The following is a 20,694-nucleotide window of genomic DNA, read 5'->3' on the forward strand; positions in this document are numbered from 1 at the left end:
TGTGGAACCATTTAGTGTATGACAAATGCTTACTCTCTAAATCTCAGTGTTCTTATCTATAAAGTAAGAATAATAATAGTATGTGTTTCTTAGGGTTGTTGTGAGAATTAATTGAGGATAAGTTAAATGTACAAAACATTGTTCTATAATTATTGCTATTATTTCTATATTGAACTTTTTAATGTTTTTTTTTTTTCCTCCTGATTGTGAAAGCCATATATGTCTATTATGGAAAAATTGAAAAATACAAAAGAGCATATAGAGGAAAAATCATATATAATTCCACCACCCAGATATTAGAAATTACTTTTCATGTTTTCCCTCCCAGACTTTATATACATACTTTTGGGGGAAGAAAGCAACTTAATATTTACTATCAACTTAAAAAAAAGAACAAAATGGGATTCTTCTCCTAACAATAAAACATATTTAAAATACCTTTCTTCCTCTGTTTTTTTCAGTACCTGATAATCTATTATAACTACCCCTAAATATCTTTTTTTTTTAAATATGTTTTTATTGATTTCAGAGAGAGGAAGGGAGAGGGAGAGAGAGATGGAAACATCAATGATGAGAGAGCCATTGATCGGCTGCCTCCTGCACGCCCCCTACTGGGAATCGAGCCCGCAACCCTGACTGGGGATCGAGCCTGCAGCACAGGCCTGTGCCCTTACCGGGAACCGAGCCTTGACCTCCTGGTTCCTGGGTCTACATTTGATCACTGAGCCACGCTGGCCAGGCAGCCCCTAAATATCACCCTCACTCTAAAATCAGCTTGGCCAGCTCTTGGCTCGTTCATGCTTTTTTCTCTGTGCTGTATTCTAACACAGGTGAAATCATGTTAGATGTAGGACACTGAACTCTTATTCTCTAACTTAATATGAGCATCTTCCCCTGTCACTGAATGTGTTCAGATAAGGCTTCCAGCCTCTTTTTAAACTCATGAATATTTCAGATACATGGGACACTGCTGTCTTCAACCTGTTCCAGAGCCTCTTAGTTTCATGTCTTCAGAAACCCATCCTAATTTCTTCTTTTTTATCTCTACAGAGCAAGGGCCAAAAATTAGAACCCATCCCCCATCGAAGACTAAGAATGGTAACAAACACCATTGAAGAAAATTTTCCCCTGGGGACGGTGCAGTTTTTGATGGACTTCGTGTCACCTCAACATTATCCGCCCAGAGAAATTGTGGCTCACATCATCCAGAAAATCCTGCTCAGTGGCTCGGAGACTGTGGATGTCCTAAAGGAGGCCTACATGCTTCTCATGAAGATTCAACAGTATGCACCTTAGATGTGGGCAAACCTTCTAGGCAGCCTAGACTCGGGGCACAGCTTTCTCTTGCCTAGGCTCTATTCAGCTAACCATTAGAGAGGGTGACTTAGTATATTAGTGTTATTTGGATGACAAGTGACAGGAAACCCATTCCAAACTGGCCTTAACAGCTAGTAAAAGAGAATTTAATGACTCATGTTACTAGAACTCTAGGAATAAGACATGACTTAATTCAGTTCAAATATGCTTACAAGGATCCATTTTTCAGCTCTGCTTTGCTTCTTTTTTCAGGCTTCATGTGGTAGCCTTCTTGGCCTCTAGCTTTTGATACTCACAGTGGGTGAACGAGTCTGCTCCCATTACAATCACACAAGAGTTCTGAAATTGAGTCCTGTAGGCTTTAATTGGCATAACATAAGACATGAGCCCATCTATGAGCCAATCACTGAATGAGGGGTAGAATATTATGACTGGCTCAATATGTTTCATAGGTTTCATTCCAGGGTCCTAGTAGGTAGAGCCAGTAGGCCAACTAATAAAAAGTTGATTTCTTCAAAGCAAAATTGAGCCAATAACACCTCCCAAAAGAGAAATGGGTACCAGGTAGCATTATAAAAATAATAAAGTTCCAGTACCCTTAGATGGCATGGTATGGTATTGTATCAAGGAGGTGGCAAGAACATTCAGGATAAGAGGAGGCTTCTTGCTTCTATCATCTTCTAGAATTCCATCCCTTTTCCCACTAAACTTCCAGAATGCTAATTTCATGTCACTTGACTTTCAGGTTACATCCAGCTAATGCCAAGACAGTGGAGTGGGACTGGAAGCTGCTCACTTATGTCATGGAGGAAGAGGTAACATAACAATTATGAGGGTGTATCTTTTGCAGAGGAAATTTTAACTAGAAACAAAAGTAACAACAAATCTGATAGTAAAGTCTTTGCCACTATTTCCTCCTCATACTCTCATCCCCATCAAACAATTCCTATTGAAATAGTATGTGCTGTTTTCCAATTCAAGATCGAGTACATTCACTTATCCCTGTCCTTCTTGAGACCCCATGAAAAATAATAGTGAGTAGGGAAAGTTATAAATTCATGGTAATGAAAATAAAGGGAAGGACATTAGATCTGAATGAAGATGGAAAGATCTAAAGGAAATGTAAGAGTGATGATTGATGAAGTAGGCAGAGAAAGCCAGAGGCTAGGATACATGTGGAAGGGGCTGCAGCCAAAGAGGAAGAAAGTCTGCCTTTCAGGGCAGAGAGGTTCTGGACTCAGAAACAATGTATAAGAGGGTTGGGGTCAGATATAGGCTGTAAGTTTGTTGAAAGTTTATAAATGGAACTGATAACCTGTCCATTCTGGAGTACAGAAAGTTCAGTCACCAGGTTACTTAAAGGATTCATTGTCTAAAGAAAATGAATGAACCATCTGTCATAAGTGAAGGCAACTAGTATAGAGTTGGTGCTCTAGAAAATAATTCTTTTGCATTCTGACCTTTAGGGATTCCTAAACTTGCCATCTTTCTGTCTGCTCACCCAAAAGCACTTGGGTATAACAAATTCTTTTCAATTTAGAATTCTGTGCTCAGCTAAACTATTAGTCAAGTGTGAGGGTAGAATAAAGACATTTCCAGACATGTAGGAGCTTGAAAAGTATCCCCAAACCCCATTCCTTAGTAGGTTACTTGAACGTATACATCAAAAGAATGGGGAATAATAAAAAAAGAGGGAGGCACAGGATCCAGGGAGCACCAGGAGATAAGAAAGAGAAGTCCTAAGATTACAGAAACTAGTAGACCTAGAGAGCAACCAGTCCAGATTGGAGTAAAATAACATAGGGCGTTAAGAAAGAATAATCTGGGAAGCATCATCAAGATAATGGACAAGGAAACTCCAGGCCCTTATTCCTCCATGGAGATACAAATTCAGCAACAATATATGGACCAGAACATCTTGGTGCAAACTATAGAGACCAGTTGAGAAGCTACAGTACCCAGGCCAATGCATAACCAAAAAGGGACTTAATTAAAAGGAGTAGGGAAGTTTGTGGTATTTTGTGTCCATGCCCCTCCCCATACCTGGCATACCATGGTACCATGGTGTAATTGGGAGGAAACCTCCTATACTACAGCTCCTTCCTCAAGATAGAAACAAAAGAGTGGACTTAGAGCCCAGTGTTCTAATTTGTTAGGGGGCTGCCCAAGGGGTGATTTCTGTCTTTCCTGACTCAAAGCACTGATGGGCACAGTAGCACAGTTGGAAGTTGCTGAAAAGAGAGGTGAGCACTGTGGCATGTTAGAGCTGCAGAGAGAGTGCAGTTCCACAGGCAGGTACCAGGGGGAGTAAAAGACTGTGGGCTCCTGAGAAGATATAGGGGCAAGCCACTCAGGAAATTAGACAGATAAAAGCAGATGCACAAGCCCTGAGAAAACACATTCCCAGAAAAGGTGAGAGGTCCCAGAATTTCTAGCCAGATTGATTGGTGAAGGCCGTGATCTATATAAACTCAGTGGATAAAGACTGGGAAAAGTTCTTGTTTTTCAAATGTTTAAATCTCAACCAAAGACTATAAGGCATAAAAAGAAACTGGAAAATGTGGCCCAATCAAAGAAACAAAACAAAGCTCCAGAAATATACCCTAAAGAAACACAGATCCCTTAACTGCCTGAAAAAGAATTTTCAAAAACTATCTTAAAGGTGCTCAAGGAACTAAAAGAGAATACAGATGGACAATTAAATGAAGCAGAGTAACGATGTATGAACAAAATGAGAATATTAAACAAAAGACTATAGGAAAGTATCAAACAGATTCTGGACCTGAAAATACAATAATTGAATTTAAAAATTCACTAAAGAGGTTCAACAAACTTGATCAAGTAGAAGAAAAATATTGGTGAACTTGAAGAAAGGTCATTGGAAATCACTGAAACAGAGAAACAAAAAGAAAACAGAATAAAAAAAATTGAAGAGAGCCTAAGGGACTATGGAATACCATTAAATGAACATATGCGTCTTATGGGAGTCCCAGAAGGAGAAGAAAGAGCAGACAGCTTATTTAAAGAAATAATGACCACAAGCTTCCCAAGTCTGATGAATGAAATAGATATACAGATTCAAAATGCTCAACTCCAATCAGGATAAACCAAGAGACCCACACCAAAACACATGATAATCATGTTGTTAAACGTCAAAGACAGAATCTTGAAAGCAGCAAGGAAAACATGACTCATCACATACAAGAATACTATGTCCTTCATGTGCTGCCAGTGGGGCTCAGTGGTTGAGCGTTGACCTAAGGACCAGGAGATCACGGTTCAGTTCTGGTCAGGGCACATGCGTGGGTTGCTGGCTTGATCCCTGGTGGGGAGCATGCAGGAGGCAGCCAATCGATGATGTTTCCCTCTCTCACTGATGTTTCTTTCCCTTCCTCTCTCTCTAAAAATCAATAAAAACATATTTTTTTAGAAAAAAGAATACTATGTCCTTCAAAACTTAGGGAGAGCAGTAAAAGAGAAGTGACATATCATATACAAGATCCCCAGTAAGATTATCCACAGATTTCTTATCAGAAACTTTGGAGCCCAGAAGGCAGTGGGCCAGTATATTCAAAGTGCTAAAGAATAAAACTCAACCAAGATTTCTATAGCTGAAAACTGTCCTTCAAAAATGAGGGAGAAATAAAGACATTCTCAGGTAAACAAAAGTTGAAGGAATTTGTTACCACTAGCCCTGCCCAGCAAGAAATGCTGAGGGGAGTCCTGCAATTAAAATGAAACATTAAACAGTAACTTGAAATTGTAGGAAGAAATAAAGATGTCAGTAAAGACATATGTGTGTGTGTGTATATATGTATATGTGCAATCATAACAGCAACTATTATTGTAACAATGGTTTGTAGCTCCATATTTGATTTGAGTGACTAATACATTTTTTATATTAGTCTAAAAGCTAATATTATTGTAACTGTTAATTCCACATTTTGTTTTCTACATAATTTAAGAGGCCCATGCATTTAAAAGAATTATTAGTTTATGTGAGGCCACACAATGTATGAAGATGGAGTTTTGTGACATCAACAACCAAAAGGGGTGGGGACAAGGCTGCAAAGGAGCAGAGTTTCTATATATTAGTATGTTGTTTGTTTTTTGTATGTTATTGAAGTTAAGATAGTATAAATTCAAATTAGGGTATTATAACTTCAGAATGTTAAATGTAATCCCCATGGTAACACAAAAACAGTAGCTATAGAATATACTTAAAAGGAAATGAGAAATGAATTTAAACATTTCACTACAATAACCAAGAGGGAGAAGCAACCCAGGTGTTCATCAGCAGATTACAGGATAGACAAAACGTCCGTACATCCAGGGAATGTTAATTCCGCTCTAAGTAGGCGGGAAGTACTTTCCCGGCCGCAGCATGGACCGCAGTATGGTGAGGACGCCATACTGAGGGAGACACGCCCATCACGAAGGACTAACACTGAAGGAGCTGCCTTGCGGGAGCGTCTGCAGCAGTCAGAGTCCCGAAGCAGCCAACAGAGTGTTGCTTACCAGGGGCGAGGAGGAGGGATTTAGTGGTCAATGTGTATAGAGTTTCAGTTTTGCAAAATGGCAAAGTTCTGGAGATCTGTTGCACAACTATGTGAATATGCTTAACACTACTGAATTGTACACTTTAAAATGGTTAAAAGCTAACTTTTATGTTTTTTAGTAACCACAATTAAACTTTTTTTTTAAAAAAGAAAGCAGACAGTAACAGATATTGGCAAGGATATAGAGATAGAAGTCTCATACATTGCTGGTGAGAATGTGAGTTGTACAGCTACTTTGGAAAACAGTGGCAGTTTCTTTAAAAAAATTAAACATAAACTTATCATGTGACCCAGCTATTCCACTTCCAGATATCGCCCCAAGAAAAATGAAAACCTTTGTCTACCGAAGACTTGCATGTGAATGTTCATAGCAGCTTTATTCATAGTAGCCCAAAAGTCGAAACAACCCAAATGTCCATCCACTGTTGAATTGATAATCAAAATGTGCTATATCCATACACAGGAATACCATTCAGTAATAAAAATGAGCTATTGATACATGCTATGACAAGGTAACCACTCACACACAAGATCACATATTGTATAATTCTGTATCTATGAAATGTCCAGAAAGGCAAGTCAATAAAGCCAGAAGCAGATGAGTGTCTGCCTGGGGCTGGAATTAACTGTGAACAGACAGGCGGGAGGGGTCTTATCTCTGATGAGGATGTTGTAAACACATGGGGCTACATCAAATTACAAAGCTGCTGCACAGCAAAAGAAACCATCCACAAAATGAAAAGGAGCCCACTGTTTGGGAGAATATAGTCACCAATGTTATATCTGCTAAGGGGCTAATTTCCAAAATATATAAAGACCTTATACAACTCAACACCAGGAAGACAAACAATCCAATTAAAAAGTGGGCAAAGGACCTGAATGGACACTTCTCCAAAGAGGACATCCAGATGGCCAATAGACATATGAAAAGATGCTCAACGTCACTGATCAGCAGAGATGCAAATTAAAACCACAATGAGAGATCACCTCACGCCTGCCAGAATGGCTCCATCAACAAATCAACAAACAACATGTGCTGGCGAGGGTGTAGAGAAAAGGGAACCCTGGTGCACTGCTGGTAGGATGCAGACTGGGGCAGCCGCTATGGAAAGCAGTATGGAGCTTCCTCAAAAAAATAAAAATGGAGCTGCCTTTTGACCCAATGATCGCACTTTTGGGAATATATCCTAAGAATCCTGAAACACCAATGAGAAAAAATGCATGCACCCCTATGTTCATAGCTGCGTTCTGTACAATAGCCAACACCTGGAAACAGCCCACGTGCACATTGGTAGATGAGCGGAGAACAAAGCTGCGGGACATTTGCACCATGGATACTATGCAGCTGTATAAAGGAAGGGTCTCTTACCTTTGCAACAGCACGGATGGACCTGGAGATTTAATACTAAGCAAAATCAGCCAGACTGAGACAAATACCGTATGATCTCACTTATATGTGGACTCTAATGAATAAAATTAACTGGTGAACAAAATAGAAGCAGAGACATGGACACACGGTACAGCCTGATGGCAGAGGGGAGGGGGGTGGGGAGACGGGATGAAGGAGGTGAAGAGAATGGCTGAGGAACATATATGCACATGAAATGCGCACAGCCCATGGGCACGACAGCGATGTGGTGAGGGCCAGAGGGAGCGGAGGGCGGGGTGTGGGTGGAGGGAGGTAAAGGGGGCAAAATGGGGACATCTGTAATGTCAACAATATAATAATAATAATTGATTATGGTGATAGTTGCAGAACTTGGTAAATTTATAGCAAATCACTGAGTTGTACATTTAAAATACGTGAATTTTATGGTTTGTCAATAAAGTTGCTTTTAAAAATACCAAAAAAAATTTTGGGAAAGAAGGGTATTCTCAAAATTCAACACCATTCTTGAGGGGGTGAAAGAAATAATGTAGAGAGGATATAAAAGAAGCTTTACAAAAATAAAAAATCTTCACAAGAAAGGAATTATTTTCTTAGTATACTATATGGATTCCCAGTGTAGTCAATAATTTTAACGTGGTCCTCACAGTGTGAACACTATTTCATTATGTTTAGAATCGATTTTATACAAAGCATGGCAGATGCTTTTATTAGCTTTGACAAGGGAAAATAGAAAAGTACCGAAGATAAAGGTTGGGAGATGAAGAGAGAGCGTCTCTGAGAATAGTGGGGCTGTTATTGCACCCTTATCTTACAGCGTCAGGAGACAAAATGTATTATCTGTAGATGGTGGAACATAAGTTGAGATAGTTATTTTAGGAAGAGAAGGGGGATGTGGCATAAATGAGTTAAATCCTTACCTAGCATAGCAGGAACCAATAGGTAATGTCTAAAGTTGATAGAACAAGAAATAGTGATAAGAGCATTTTTTAGAGTAACCTCCAGAAGAAAGAGTTAAAAGTTACTCCCTCTAGGGTTCCAGAGGGGACAAGTGGTTATGGAGAGGTGTCACTGGAAGACTTTCTTTCCTCATAAATCTAGCACAAGTACTTGAGTTTTTAAAAATCGTTTCTATCAATAAAGATCAGAGAGAAAAATTACACATTTATATGACAAAGGTATCCCATTTCCACCTCCAAAGAAAGAAAGAAATGGTAGGTACTTAGAATGGTCGTTCTTTTTCCTGTGGACCATATCCTATCCTACTCCAAGAGTTTAGTTCCTAGAAAACATGCCTGCCCTCTGGTGTTTGAAAAGTCCCCCACAAAGGCCAAAAATGGTTTGGTGCCTTCTGATTCTTTGAAGCTTCAAAGCCTGAGCTCCTGGGCCTGGACCCCAGCACTTGTCTCCCGGTAAAGGGGAGCTACCATTGCGCGTGCCCGCCCAAGAGCTGAATGACTGGTGCTTACACTGGCTTTGGTTAGAACTATCATTAATCACAGGGACACCGAGACTCAGGAGCGAAAGTTAAATAAGGGGATCAAACCAACAAAAATCAATAGATAAGGTCTGTGTGCCGCCAAAGCCCATGTTCTCTACCTGCATCCATTGGGCTTTATCTGTGAGGATCATCTCACCTGGAACAGAAACCCACCTGAGACTTGCTTACATTACACAACAAGGCTGCGCATCTGCTCACATCATAGAAGTTCAGCGGCCGGTGGACATGGTTGCTTGAGCTAGCAGCTCGGCAGAGTCATTGGGAGCCAGTTCCTGCCTCTCCCTTCTGATAGCCACAGGTTAGGGTTTATTCTGAAACATAAATTTAGTGAGAGAGTGAGACTCGCTTCCTATGGCTATCTCTTAAAATCAGAAAGTCTGCACTCCCGAGCCTCCAGGAGTGCTCTACTTGCCCTTTTTTGCACTGACCTAGACGGCCTGCTCTCTCCCTTTCGGTATAGACACAATGTTGATTCGTCGCCTTCCTTTGGACTAGGTATTTACAAGAGCCAAGGGCTCGCCGTCCCAGGTGACCGAGGAAATACTTCTCATTTATCTCCCACAGGGACAAAATCTGCCTGGGCGGGTCCTTTTCCTGCGTTACGTGGTGCAGACCCTGGAAGATGACTTCCAGCAGATCCTGAGGAAGCAACGACAGCACCTGCAGCAATCCATTGCCAACACTGTGCTGTCCTGTGACAAGCAGCCCCACAATGTCAGGTAAGCAGCCACCCGAGTCCTGGGATGGAAGAGGCAGGGGTTGTCGGTGGGCCAGAGAACATCAGATGGATGGGACATTCTAGTTGCAGGATGGTGTGACAGGGATAGTTACTGAAACTATAGACAGACATAAAACAGACTCTATATCAAGTGGTATGCCAGGCCCCAGATCTTGTGTATTTTCTCTTAAGACCATCAGACTTCCTTTGATCTATTTCAGTATTGTCCACACAACCTTAGGAGATTTAAGAGAAACCTTAACTGGTGTTAGTCTAGGGCAGGGGTAGGGAGCCTTTTTTCTGCCAAGGGCCATTTGGATTATTTATAACATCATTCGCAGGCCATACAAAATTATCAACTTAAAAATTAGCTATGAAAGAAATTCCTACATTTATTGAATTTTGAGTCCCACCTGCGGTTGCCTTTGCAGGGCCAGACCAAATGATTCCCCCACCCCTGGTCTAGGGGTAGAAAATCAGTAAGTAGAGAATCCTCAAAGAGCATAGGATAGTGTAGTTGGATTTTAAATTAAAATATAACAATTTAAATGAAAGCAACTCTGCTGACCATTCTGCCATGTGAGAGTAGACATTGGATTGAGTAGGCATTGGGAGACACAATCCCACTCAAGCCAGTGTCATCAGTCACTTTCATTTCCACCTCTCTGATGTGAGCCTCTCACTATATAGAGTGTGATTCTTGGGTTTAAAAATAGGGATGTGGCCTTGAAATGCAAGCCAGGTCCTCTATTTTGTGCTTTATCAGTGAAAAAAGCCATCTGTTCCAGATGGAAGAACCAGCTGTCTTTGATTCAGTAAGAGATGGATATGAGATTAAGGTTGTGGTTTTACGGATATGTGCATGTACTTATCAGAACCCATCACACAAAACCTGTGTGCCATTTACTGTATATAAATTGTTCCCCACAGATAAGGTTTTAAAACGAGAGAGATGCTAAGTCAGTTCCCACATGACTCCTTTGTAAGGGATTTTCTTTTCTTTTTTAACTGTGCCTACAAAGAGTAAACTAGTTCTCTACAAGATTTAAGAAACACTAGTCCCCAGTTCCCCTCACCTGCATTTCCCTTTCCCACAGGGGTAACTACTTTCCACTCTTTCATTTAAGTGATTCTGGGCATATTTACATCTGTGTGGCTAAATAACCTGCTTGTGTTGCTAATTCTTGACTTTTCATTACTAGCCCTTGTTGCCCCCTTCCTCCCGCCTCCCGTTTCCCAGCTCCCCGGCATTCATACAGTTACATCATAACGTGCTGCGGTCGGCATTCGATGCCCCTGACTGGGACTGCGTGCCCGGCGGAGCTGAGCCCTACTGCCCGTGATGCCTTTCCTTTCACTCGTACCCTTTTGTTTTCCAGAGCTGGTCATTGCCTTGTTTCAGTTTCCTCATACTCTGTCACATTGGAAGTCAGTCCCAAGTCCTCTACTACTTGGTCTGAATCTCCCCTCAGGCGTGCATTTGCACTGGGTGGTCTCGGTGTCTTCTCGAATATCTGTGGTGAAACATTTTGGCCATCTTCAGTCCGGATTGGTTGTCCTCTTTGCCAGTCCTTATTGTAAATTATTTGTTTATTTGTTCTTCTCGGTTCACTCCATTTTGATGGTTCAGTCTCCAGTAGCTTCTTAGAAAGGTATGTGGGAAGTAAAATTTTTGAGATCTTATAGGTCTGAAATTTTCTTCCCACACATTTATTGATAACTGAGTATAGACATTTAGGTTAGAAATAACTTTTCCACCGGATGTCGAAGGAAATCTTCCATTGTCTTCTAGCTTCCAGAATTGCTGTTAACAAGTCAGAAGCTACTTTGGTTACTGATTCTTTTTATTTGCCCTGGTTTTTATTTCTGGAAGTTTATAGAATATTCCTTTTGCCCAGTATGCTTCTTGTAGGTCTATATGCATCCATTGTGTGGGCCGTTACAGTCTAGAAACATGTCCTTCATTCCTGGAAAATACAGTTTTCCATTTCCAGGAGCTCTTTTACTTATTTCACTAGATGTTCCTTTTCAAAATTAATAAATAATATTCTGGTGTCTTCTTAAATGGATCCATATCTTCTCATATCTTTGATGATACTAATGATAGCTTTTGTTTATTCTCTGCATTAATGTCTTTTTCCAAGTTGCTCTTTTAAGGGGAGGAGGGGAGGGGCAGGATAGTTTGGGCTATTTTGGTCTTTATCTCTCAGGTTAGGATATTTCCACAGATGTCTGGTAAACCTTGGTAGTCTATCCAAGTTTAAGGGTGACAGACTCAAAGGCTAATGGAAGCTAATGGAGGCTAACGGGAGGACTTGTCATTTCTGAACTTCCCTGCAGGTGGAACTGGCTGCCCATTTCTTAGACAATACCCTGCCCACGTCTTTAGGTCTTTCTTCTTGGGCTGGATGGGTTTTCCACAGAAGACGTACAGCTGCCTAGGTGCAGGATAAAGCCTGGATGCCAGGGCTCGAGAAGGCAGGTGCGGGAGGGTGGAGGGTGTCTGCATTCCGCATGCACGTGTTCGTTAGTGCCCCATTTGGGCTTCAGTGCCTCGCCTTCCAGCTTTGCCTGGTATCCTAGTCCAGAGACCCTCTGTTTACCTCTCCACAAAGGGAACCTATAGTCTTCAGAGCTGGGGATGATCTAGATATCTAAAATTTTCTTAAACATCTTACAAGCCCTCATAGTTATTTTAATTCATGCCTTCTACCCTCACTTCAGAGAAGCCTTGTACTGCCATTTGCAAAGCTTATCAAAAAAATTGTTTTCACTTTTTGGGTAAGTAGTATTAAATAGGATTGCCCTTATCTACTGCTGGAGTAGAATTCAGCTTTCCCAATTCTGCTAAGTCAGTTAAAATTTATTCCTTTGCCATTTAGATTAAACATTATCCTTAAAACATGACTCACTTGCCTTATTTACTTAGTTAATTGGTTACTTTTAATTTTATAATCAGCATCTCTTAACCACTCCCCAAATCAAAGGCCGGGACCTTGACAATTAACTACCTCTAGTAACACATCCACCCCCATCACCAGCTCTTGCTCCTTCCTGCACATACAGTAATCAGCATCCTGAACGTTCATCACTCCCTTTCCCTTTTATGTAGTTTTACTGCATCTGCATGTGCTCCTATAAAGTATACATGTTTTTTATTTTTTAACTGTATATAAAAGGGCATAATGCTGCATGTAATCTATTATATAAAAAGTCTTTTTTTTTTCACTTAATATTACAGAGTACTAAGTTTTGTCCATATTGTTACCTATCACTGTAGCTTATCCATCTTCACTACTATATAATATTCTATTTTGTGAATATGCTTCATTTTCCTTCCAATTTCCAAAATTTCATGATTGTCATCTCCCCTTTTTTTCTCCTGTTCCTTGTGAATTTTTAAAAATTATTTACTGTAGTATTTATTAGTGGGATTTTCAGAAGGAACAAAATTAGATGTGTGTATTCAATCAGCCATTTTCGCCGGGTTACCTAAGAGATTGTCAAAAGTAATTTTGACTGTATGAGATACTTTTACCTTGCTGACTTTTACACCCTGTGTAAAATATGACTCCACTGTACATACTGTAAACCTGGGGTACTAATAAGTGAAAGCCAGCAACAACTTCTGTGGTCATTCAGTCCAGCTCAGCACCTGGTCAAGTGAATGTTCCTGGTCAGGAAGCCACAGTGCTCTTTGACCTCGGAAGTACCTTTCAACGATGATAACTTAGAGAAAATGTTGGTATCTTAGTTACTTGCATAACCCTACTGCAGTTAAATGTGTGGTTTCTGGTAGACTCATTTACACATTGAAAATAGCCTAAGGGCCCTCTAGTGCCACCATACCGTAATACAAAAGTTTAAACCCTTTCTTACCTTTTTTCCCTCGCAGAGATGTGATCAAGTGGCTGGTCAAAGCGGTGACTGAAGGCGGATTAACTCAGCCCCCAAATGGGAGTCACACCTCTTCTGGGGCAGGCGCCCTGAAGGCCAGCAGCAGCCACCCTTGTCCGCAGCCCGCTCTGACGAAGAACACCGTGCAGGTGTAAGGGCAGAAGCTGCCTTTGCTGGGGCTGCTGGGACTGACTGTGGCAGAAACAGCCCCCCTCCCTAGCTGCAGTTCCCCCAAGCTAACCAGCCCTGAAACAGTGATTCTTACTAAAGACTGTCTTGTGTGACTAAAGGCTAAATTTCTAATTGCAAAGGTAGAACAGCAGCAGATGCTTCCCCTAGATGGATAGGACTCCACTAAGTGAACACAAATTTATAAACTAAAGTGAAACAAAACCCGAGGACACAGCCCTCCCTTTCCTGGACACCGAGAGACAGTAAAGTTTCAGCTACTCATCCTTCAGCTTCCACTGACAGAGGAGGGTGGATAGGTGGCAGGCGATCGGCGGCCACTGGTCCTGAGGACCTGCGTCTCTCTCCTCCAGGGCTGGGAGGAGTCTGTCTGTTCAGTCCGCCAGGTTCCACCAGGATATAACAGCAATGGCTCAGAGCAGGCCCGTCCCATGACCTCAGACAGCACCGGAAAGAGAGTCCTGGTGTTTCTTTTATGGGATTGAGAGTAGTCTTGGCACTTTTTGAGAGAAGCCAAGATTTTAGGGGCTGGAGCTGCCCTGACATAAATAACCCACTATCCCATATCAATATTGTTAATAACACTTGACATTTCAAACACAGCACTTGTGCCCTAATTCACAATGCTGTATTATAATCTAATTGTGCCAAGCTGATTTTCATATAAGGCCTATGGGTTTTAACTAACTTAGGAGACAATCTTGTATCAAAATGGAGAATGTCTTGGAGCAAATAAGCATTTACTTGGGCAGATTGTGGGAGGCCCAGAAGTAGGGTTATCCCAGAACCCCAGTTTATACCAAGAGCGAGGCCTACACAGTTCCTTCAAGGAAAGGTAATCTCATATAAATAATGGTAACAAGAAATTTATTGTAAGTGAATATTAGTAGAAATAAAAAGTCAATTTACTATGATCTTAAAAACAGTAATAGGCACTACAGTTCGCCATTCATGAGCACCTGTCTATCAGACGTTTCACAGAGCGCTCACACCTTCTGAACTAGGCAGTGCCAGTAACTTGTCCACAGTTGAACAGCTTGTCACTGCAGGCCCAGAATCTGAGGCACAGGCCCCTGGCCCACCTATTGCGTCACCAGCTGCAGATTCTCGACAAACAGCCCTCTCTCCCATCACAATAATGATGCGGATTAGAGAGAGCAGACTTCTGGCCAGGCTCACCTTTCCAAGGGGTTGCCCAGACTCCTTCCGCCACATCAGCCTGGTGAGGTCTCACGGGAGAGAGGGCCACAGTCCACCAGTTGACTTGTTAGTCATTCTGGACCTGTTTCTTCATCTGCACAACAGAAGTTATAGGCTAGATGATCCTCAAAGTACTCTAGATCCTTAGATTGTGTGTTTCTTAAAACAGCTTGCTTTTGCAGCTCAACCCCAGGTTCTTTGAGGTTCAGATAGTATGATCTGGCAAAAGGGATTCAGGCAGGTGAAATTGCTGAACAAAAGTATGCTGATGGCTCGTGTAGTTCTCCCTGACCTACTGTGTGCTCCACAAGACCCTGTAGAACTGGTGGGCCCCTCCTCCCTGCCAGCAGGGTGGCTCCTCCCAGGCCTCCCACTCACCTGTGTCTGCTCTGGACTCAGGATCGTGTGCCAGCTGCAGAGGATGCTGTCCATAGCCGTGGAGGTGGACAGGACCCCCACCTGCAGCTCCAATAAAATCGCCGAGATGATGTTTGGGTTTGTGCTGGACATCCCCGAGAGGAGTCAGAGGTGAGTCTTAGCTCTCATTTTCTTTTTCATTCTGGGAATGTAATTTTGAAAGAAAATTCCAAATAGTAGTTAAATTGGGGGGGAAAAGAGGTGGAGGGATAGTTCCTGTCTGTCTAACCTGTGAGAAAAAAGCTCTCAATGAATTCTTATTATTTTCAACTAAGGCATACTTTTTTGGGAAGAGCGGGATACCTTAAACGGAGCCTAAATTTCCCTACTGTGTCCCTTTGGCCAGCATCCTCCAAGTTTCAGCCGTTATGCAACCCCCTTCCCCGACCCTGAGCCACGGGCCAGGCATAAATGTTCACGGAGGCCCGAGGGACGAACGAAGCGGGCATGCCCGTCTTAGGGACCATCAAGAGTGAGTAGGGCTGGGCCCGTAGGATGAGCCCAGGTAGCGACAGTCAGGAGCTCAGTTTCCCTCCGCAGGAAGTAATCAGGCGTCCCATGAGGGGGGTAAGGAGAGTTCTTGCCTAGCACGAATGCTTCCTTCTTTGAACCAATAATTTTAGAAGACAGATAAACTGGAATGAATATGAGTTCACGAACAGTTGCTGGTGCGGGAAGTAGCCATGAGAGAGTCGTACAGTGGTGACCCTGGGGAATGAGCTCCCTCAGCCCCCTGCCCGCTGCTCATCGCCAGCCCCTGCGCCCCCGGGGCAGCCGAGAGCATTCCACAGCTCCAGCTCCTCTAGAAGAAAATGTCATACCAAATATGACGGGCATGAAGATTTAATTAAAACACCCTGCTAAGACTAAGACAGACATTTATTGGGTCCCTACAGCGTGCCCAGTCATTGTCACATTATCTCATATTTTCATGAAACTAACAAACGAGAAAAATACTAAAAGTAGTGAAATAAGTAGCCCAGGGTTACACAGCTAATCAGATTCAGAATCCAGTTTTAAACCCAGGACTTTTAGATCCCAGGCTCATTGTTCAAAGGAGGCAGTATGTGAGACTAGTCAGGAAGGAGATGTGCTTAAATACTATGCTCGCTTGACCACTTTTTCAGGAGTATTTCATTTGGGTCTAACTCTCATACCTCACTTGTTTAAGCCCAGATTCTGTGAGAGATGAGAAATTTAAGGAATGCATAACTATAAACAAATTTAGACTTAACACAGACCAAAAATAACTTAAGTAAAATGCTGCCCTAATTTAAAACTTTCTCAGAGGGGGCAATTTGGCAGCTGCCCAAAACTTACTAGAAGATCCTTTATCTTAATGCTCTTTGCTGAGCCAAACAGTATCTAGAACGTTGTGGACATTCAGAAATACTCATTCTTAGTATTAATTCTCTTAGTCACAGTATGAAGTAATTCTTTTTATTTTTATTTCTTTAATTTATTTCAGAGAGAGAGGAAGGGAGAGGGAGAGGGAGAGGGAGAGAAATATCAATGATGAGAGTCATTGATCGGCTGCCTCCTGCACGCCCCCTACTGGGGATTGAGCTGCAACCCAGGTATGTGCCCTGGCCGGGAATTGAACCGGGATCTCCTGGATCCTAGGTCGGTGCTCAACCACTGAGCCACGCCAGCCAGGCTGAAGTAATTCTTTTTAATGTGTCCTAAACCGGTCCTTTCCAAATAGACAAGACTCTCCCCCTTGCAGCAGTTGTTAGTTCATGAACAAATCTGTGTCTGCCCAGTCCGCAGGCTGTGTGATTTGTAGGCCTCCATTGGGTTCCTTTGTAGTCGCCTGTTTTAGGGCCAATGTCAGAGTGTCAAGGGGAAGTCGTGGCACGTGTTCCTGGAAATAAGAGCCGTGACGGTTCACCCCCTCTGCCCTTCCCCTGCAGAGAGATGTTCTTCACCACCATGGAGAGCCACCTTCTGCGCTGCAAAGTGCTTGAGATTATATTCCTGCACAGCTGCGAGACGCCCACCCGCCTGCCCCTGTCCCTGGCCCAGGCCCTCTACTTCCTCAACCATTCCACGTCGCTGCTCAAGTGTCAGGTACCTGCCTCCCACTTCAGTCCGGGCCCGTACACCTTCCCCCAGCCCTTGAGCATCACGGCCAAGTGACCTGGAAATGGCACAGAACCCTTAACTGAGGGAGGCGTTCATTAGCAAGTGCTCTTACTGTCTCCGCAGTCGGACAAAACCCAGTGGCAGACGTGGGATGAGCTGGTCGAGCACCTGCAGTTTCTGCTGTCCAGCTATCAGCACGTTCTAAGAGGTAAGGAGCGTTTGCTCACTCGTCAGGTGGCGTGGGAGTCCCGCAGGGGGCAATATTACGAATTAAAGTTAGACAGGGATTCTTACCAGCGAGCGTCGTTCCTTGGCCATACCTGTGAGGAACAACGAATGATGTAGCTGAATGGCTGCTAGGAAACGGAGCCCCCCAATTTTCGTGATAGCATATGACACATGGTCCTCACCAGTGTGTGGGGTAAGCAAGAGCCATCCCAGCACGGGAAGCGCTCAGCGGTGACCCCACGAGCTCTGGCCGCCGCGCTGTCTTCCCTGGCGCATCTTTGTTGGGCCCACTGCTCACTGACGAGGGGCAGTGTAAACGCCCATCAGCAAGACGCACACGCAGAGTAAACCAGTGGCAGATGAAAGTGTACGCCTTACAAAAGGTGGGAGGCACCCTCACGTCTGTCACAGCGGCTCTGCTCCAATCCCAGGCGAAGCTGGGCAGAAGCTGTTTCAAGTGAGGATGATTTATTAGCCAAGGACTAATGAGGCCCTTGGGGAAACTGACATAATTGTTATGAGGAAAGAGAGTAACTTCCCAAGCAAGACAACTGGCATTCCTCCTGCTGTGATGCCCTGGGGACACCTCAGCACGTATGTAACATTCTTGCCAACAAGCCACCACCTAAATCTAATCCCATGGAAGATCAGGCAAACCCATTCTGAGGGACCTTTTACAGGATAACTGGCCAATTCCTTAAAAACAGAGGAGCAGCGAGAAACTTCCACGTTGGAAAGGAGCTAAGGCACCGGAGTACTAAGTGCAAGGCAGGGCCCTAGATGATCCTGAGCCAGGAAAAGGGAGCTAGAAAGTACCTCATTGGGACAATTGGTGAAACTTAAATAGATTAGATAATAAAATTGCATTAATATTAAATTTCTTGTTTTTGATAATTGTCCTGGCTTATGAGTACATATCCTTGACCTTAGGAGATCCATACTGAAGCACTGAGGGGTGGAGGGCAGTGTCTGCAGCTTCTCAAACAGGAAGTAGGAAAACTGTGTTTACGATGTATCTGCCATGATCCTGTTGAGGTTGACTTTAGCTCAGTAGTGGCACTTGGGAAGGTAAGAAAGTCCTATACCCTCTCGAGCCTAGAACTGAGGCTGTAGTAGAGACAAAAAGCAACAAAAAGCTCTGGATTTCAGGCAGGTCAGGGTTTAAGTCCAACCCCAGCACTTACTCTGTGTGGGGCAGCTGTCTCTAGACCTGTTTCTTCCTTCTGCAGAATGGGGCTGGTAACATTTAACCGCCAAGGCTGCCCGCAAGCGGTGTGAGGGAAAGGCGGGCAGGGCTGTCACTGAGCGCATCTCCGCCTGCCTGCCTAGCCCGGGGCAGGCTACAGGGCCTTCTCTGTTTCAAGTTCTACCTGAACTTAACCGAGTGCATCAAGGCCGCACCGTGTGTGGTTGGGTAGTTTGGGCATTTTTGGCAGAGAACGGCACATGCCCTTCTCAGAACAAAGCCCTAAAGGCAAATTCCATGTGTTAACCTCACTGAGCTTTATGTAATTCTTTCTTCTGGAGATCTAAGCAGAAAGTTTAATATTCAAGCAGCTTGTTTTTGTCTAAAGTTCACCTTTAACACTTCTTGTTCATTTGTTTTGCTTCCCAGGAAATACACCTGGGTGATGGGCAACAGTGGAATCAGTTTTATTACAGAATATTCTTATGCTTCAGCTAAGGGAAAGGCAGGCCTCAGATCAGCATGCAGGTGTGGGCAAGAGGAGGTTTACAGTTCTAATACAAATACTACAATAATTCATAAATACAGTAAGAAACTGTTTCACGTACTCACAGTCGTGAACCTCCTCTTGCCCACCCCATGTCGAATGAGTGGGCCGTGATCCAGTGCTGTTTCATTCTTGACATCCTCTCCAGCTGCTTTGGAGACCAAGTAGTTTGAAAACTATCCTATAGCTGAATGGTGCCCCGAAACGCGAGGGCTCCTTGGTCACCTCTGCCTCTTCACGTGCCCTGAGGACGTTGCTGAGGGCATCTGGAGGTCAGCCTGAGTTGTGAGGCCCCAAGGATGGGGGAAGAAGGGGAGAGGCTGGGAAGCCTTTCAGCATGGAGGGAGAGGAAGGGAGGTGAGGTCAATTCACACACCCTGGCTATAACACCCGATGACCTTGTGAAAGTCATTGACTTTTTATAGGTGGGAACACAAAGGCTGAGAAAAAAGGAAAAACGTAAAAGTCAGAGCCAGGATTCAAATAGGTCTGTTGCCAAAGTCTGCAGTGAAAACACTGGAAGGAATTACTTCTCTCTGAAGTCGCTGGGTGAGATTAGAAAGTGAGTCTAAGGAATTTCCAACCCCCTTTCTAAGCTCCCTATCCATGGTTGTTACTTTCGTACGGACCCTTGACCTTCGGGAGAAGTATTTCCTGAACCTGCACAAACATTTCCAGAGGGCAGAGCATGGATGCTGGGCTGTCTGTTGAACTCATTCTCTGGCTAAAAGAAAATCCCCCACACCCGTTTCAGAACACAGATATTTACTCATTTGGCCTATCCTACAATACATACACAATGGCTTCACTTAAACAGAATTACTATAGTAAACCAACACTATAAACTTACTAAGTACAAGTTCAATATTTCTTTGTAATTCTTTCATACTTTGGAAAAAAATCTCTCTGAAGATACTCAAAATTCATTTGAATATTTTTCAAGTGGTTATATTAATTTTAAATATAGTTTCATTGTTTAAACCAAGGGAAAATAAAATGAATTTTTTTAATATGAAAAACTTGAGGACCAGAGAGAACCAAGAACAAAGGACCTTTTGGAAAGAGAGTCACCACCAGCACTCACCTGGCTTTTGACTTGTAGCCCAGTAGCTAGTTAACAAGTCTTTGCCCAGGCCCTGCCTACTAAAACTGGACTCCACAGTCTTAAATCATAAAGGAATAAAAAGCAGTTCGGTTCAACTGACTTTTTCCCTCTTGCAGAGCACTTACGGAGTTCAGTGATCGATCGAAAAGACTTAATAATCAAAAGGATTAAGCCCAAGCCCCAGCAAGGCGACGACATCACGGTGGTGGACGTGGAGAAGCAGATCGAGGCCTTCCGCAGCCGCCTGGTCCAGATGCTGGGGGAGCCGCTGGTCCCCCAGCTCCAAGACAAAGTGCACTTGTTGAAGCTCCTGCTCTTCTATGCTGCGGACTTGAACCCCGACGCAGAGCCCTCCCCC

General features: G+C 43.2%; 1 protein-coding gene across 1 annotated transcript in view; it reads left to right on the top strand.

Moving 5' to 3' along the window:
* Nucleotides 1-20,694, top strand: part of SIMC1 (SUMO interacting motifs containing 1) — a 38,722-nt gene that overhangs the window by 17,266 nt on the left and 762 nt on the right. Inside the window, 8 exon segments of the mRNA XM_087816984.1 lie at nucleotides 1,051-1,283; nucleotides 2,063-2,132; nucleotides 9,329-9,483; nucleotides 13,378-13,530; nucleotides 15,168-15,296; nucleotides 17,099-17,255; nucleotides 17,394-17,478; nucleotides 20,453-20,692. Of these exon segments, the coding sequence (XP_087673110.1) occupies nucleotides 1,051-1,283; nucleotides 2,063-2,132; nucleotides 9,329-9,483; nucleotides 13,378-13,530; nucleotides 15,168-15,296; nucleotides 17,099-17,255; nucleotides 17,394-17,478; nucleotides 20,453-20,692 (1,222 nt within the window).

The sequence above is a fragment of the Miniopterus natalensis genome, chromosome 4, assembly GCF_054644295.1.
Source record: "Miniopterus natalensis isolate mMinNat1 chromosome 4, mMinNat1.hap1, whole genome shotgun sequence".
NCBI classification, from domain to species: Eukaryota; Metazoa; Chordata; class Mammalia; order Chiroptera; family Miniopteridae; genus Miniopterus; species Miniopterus natalensis.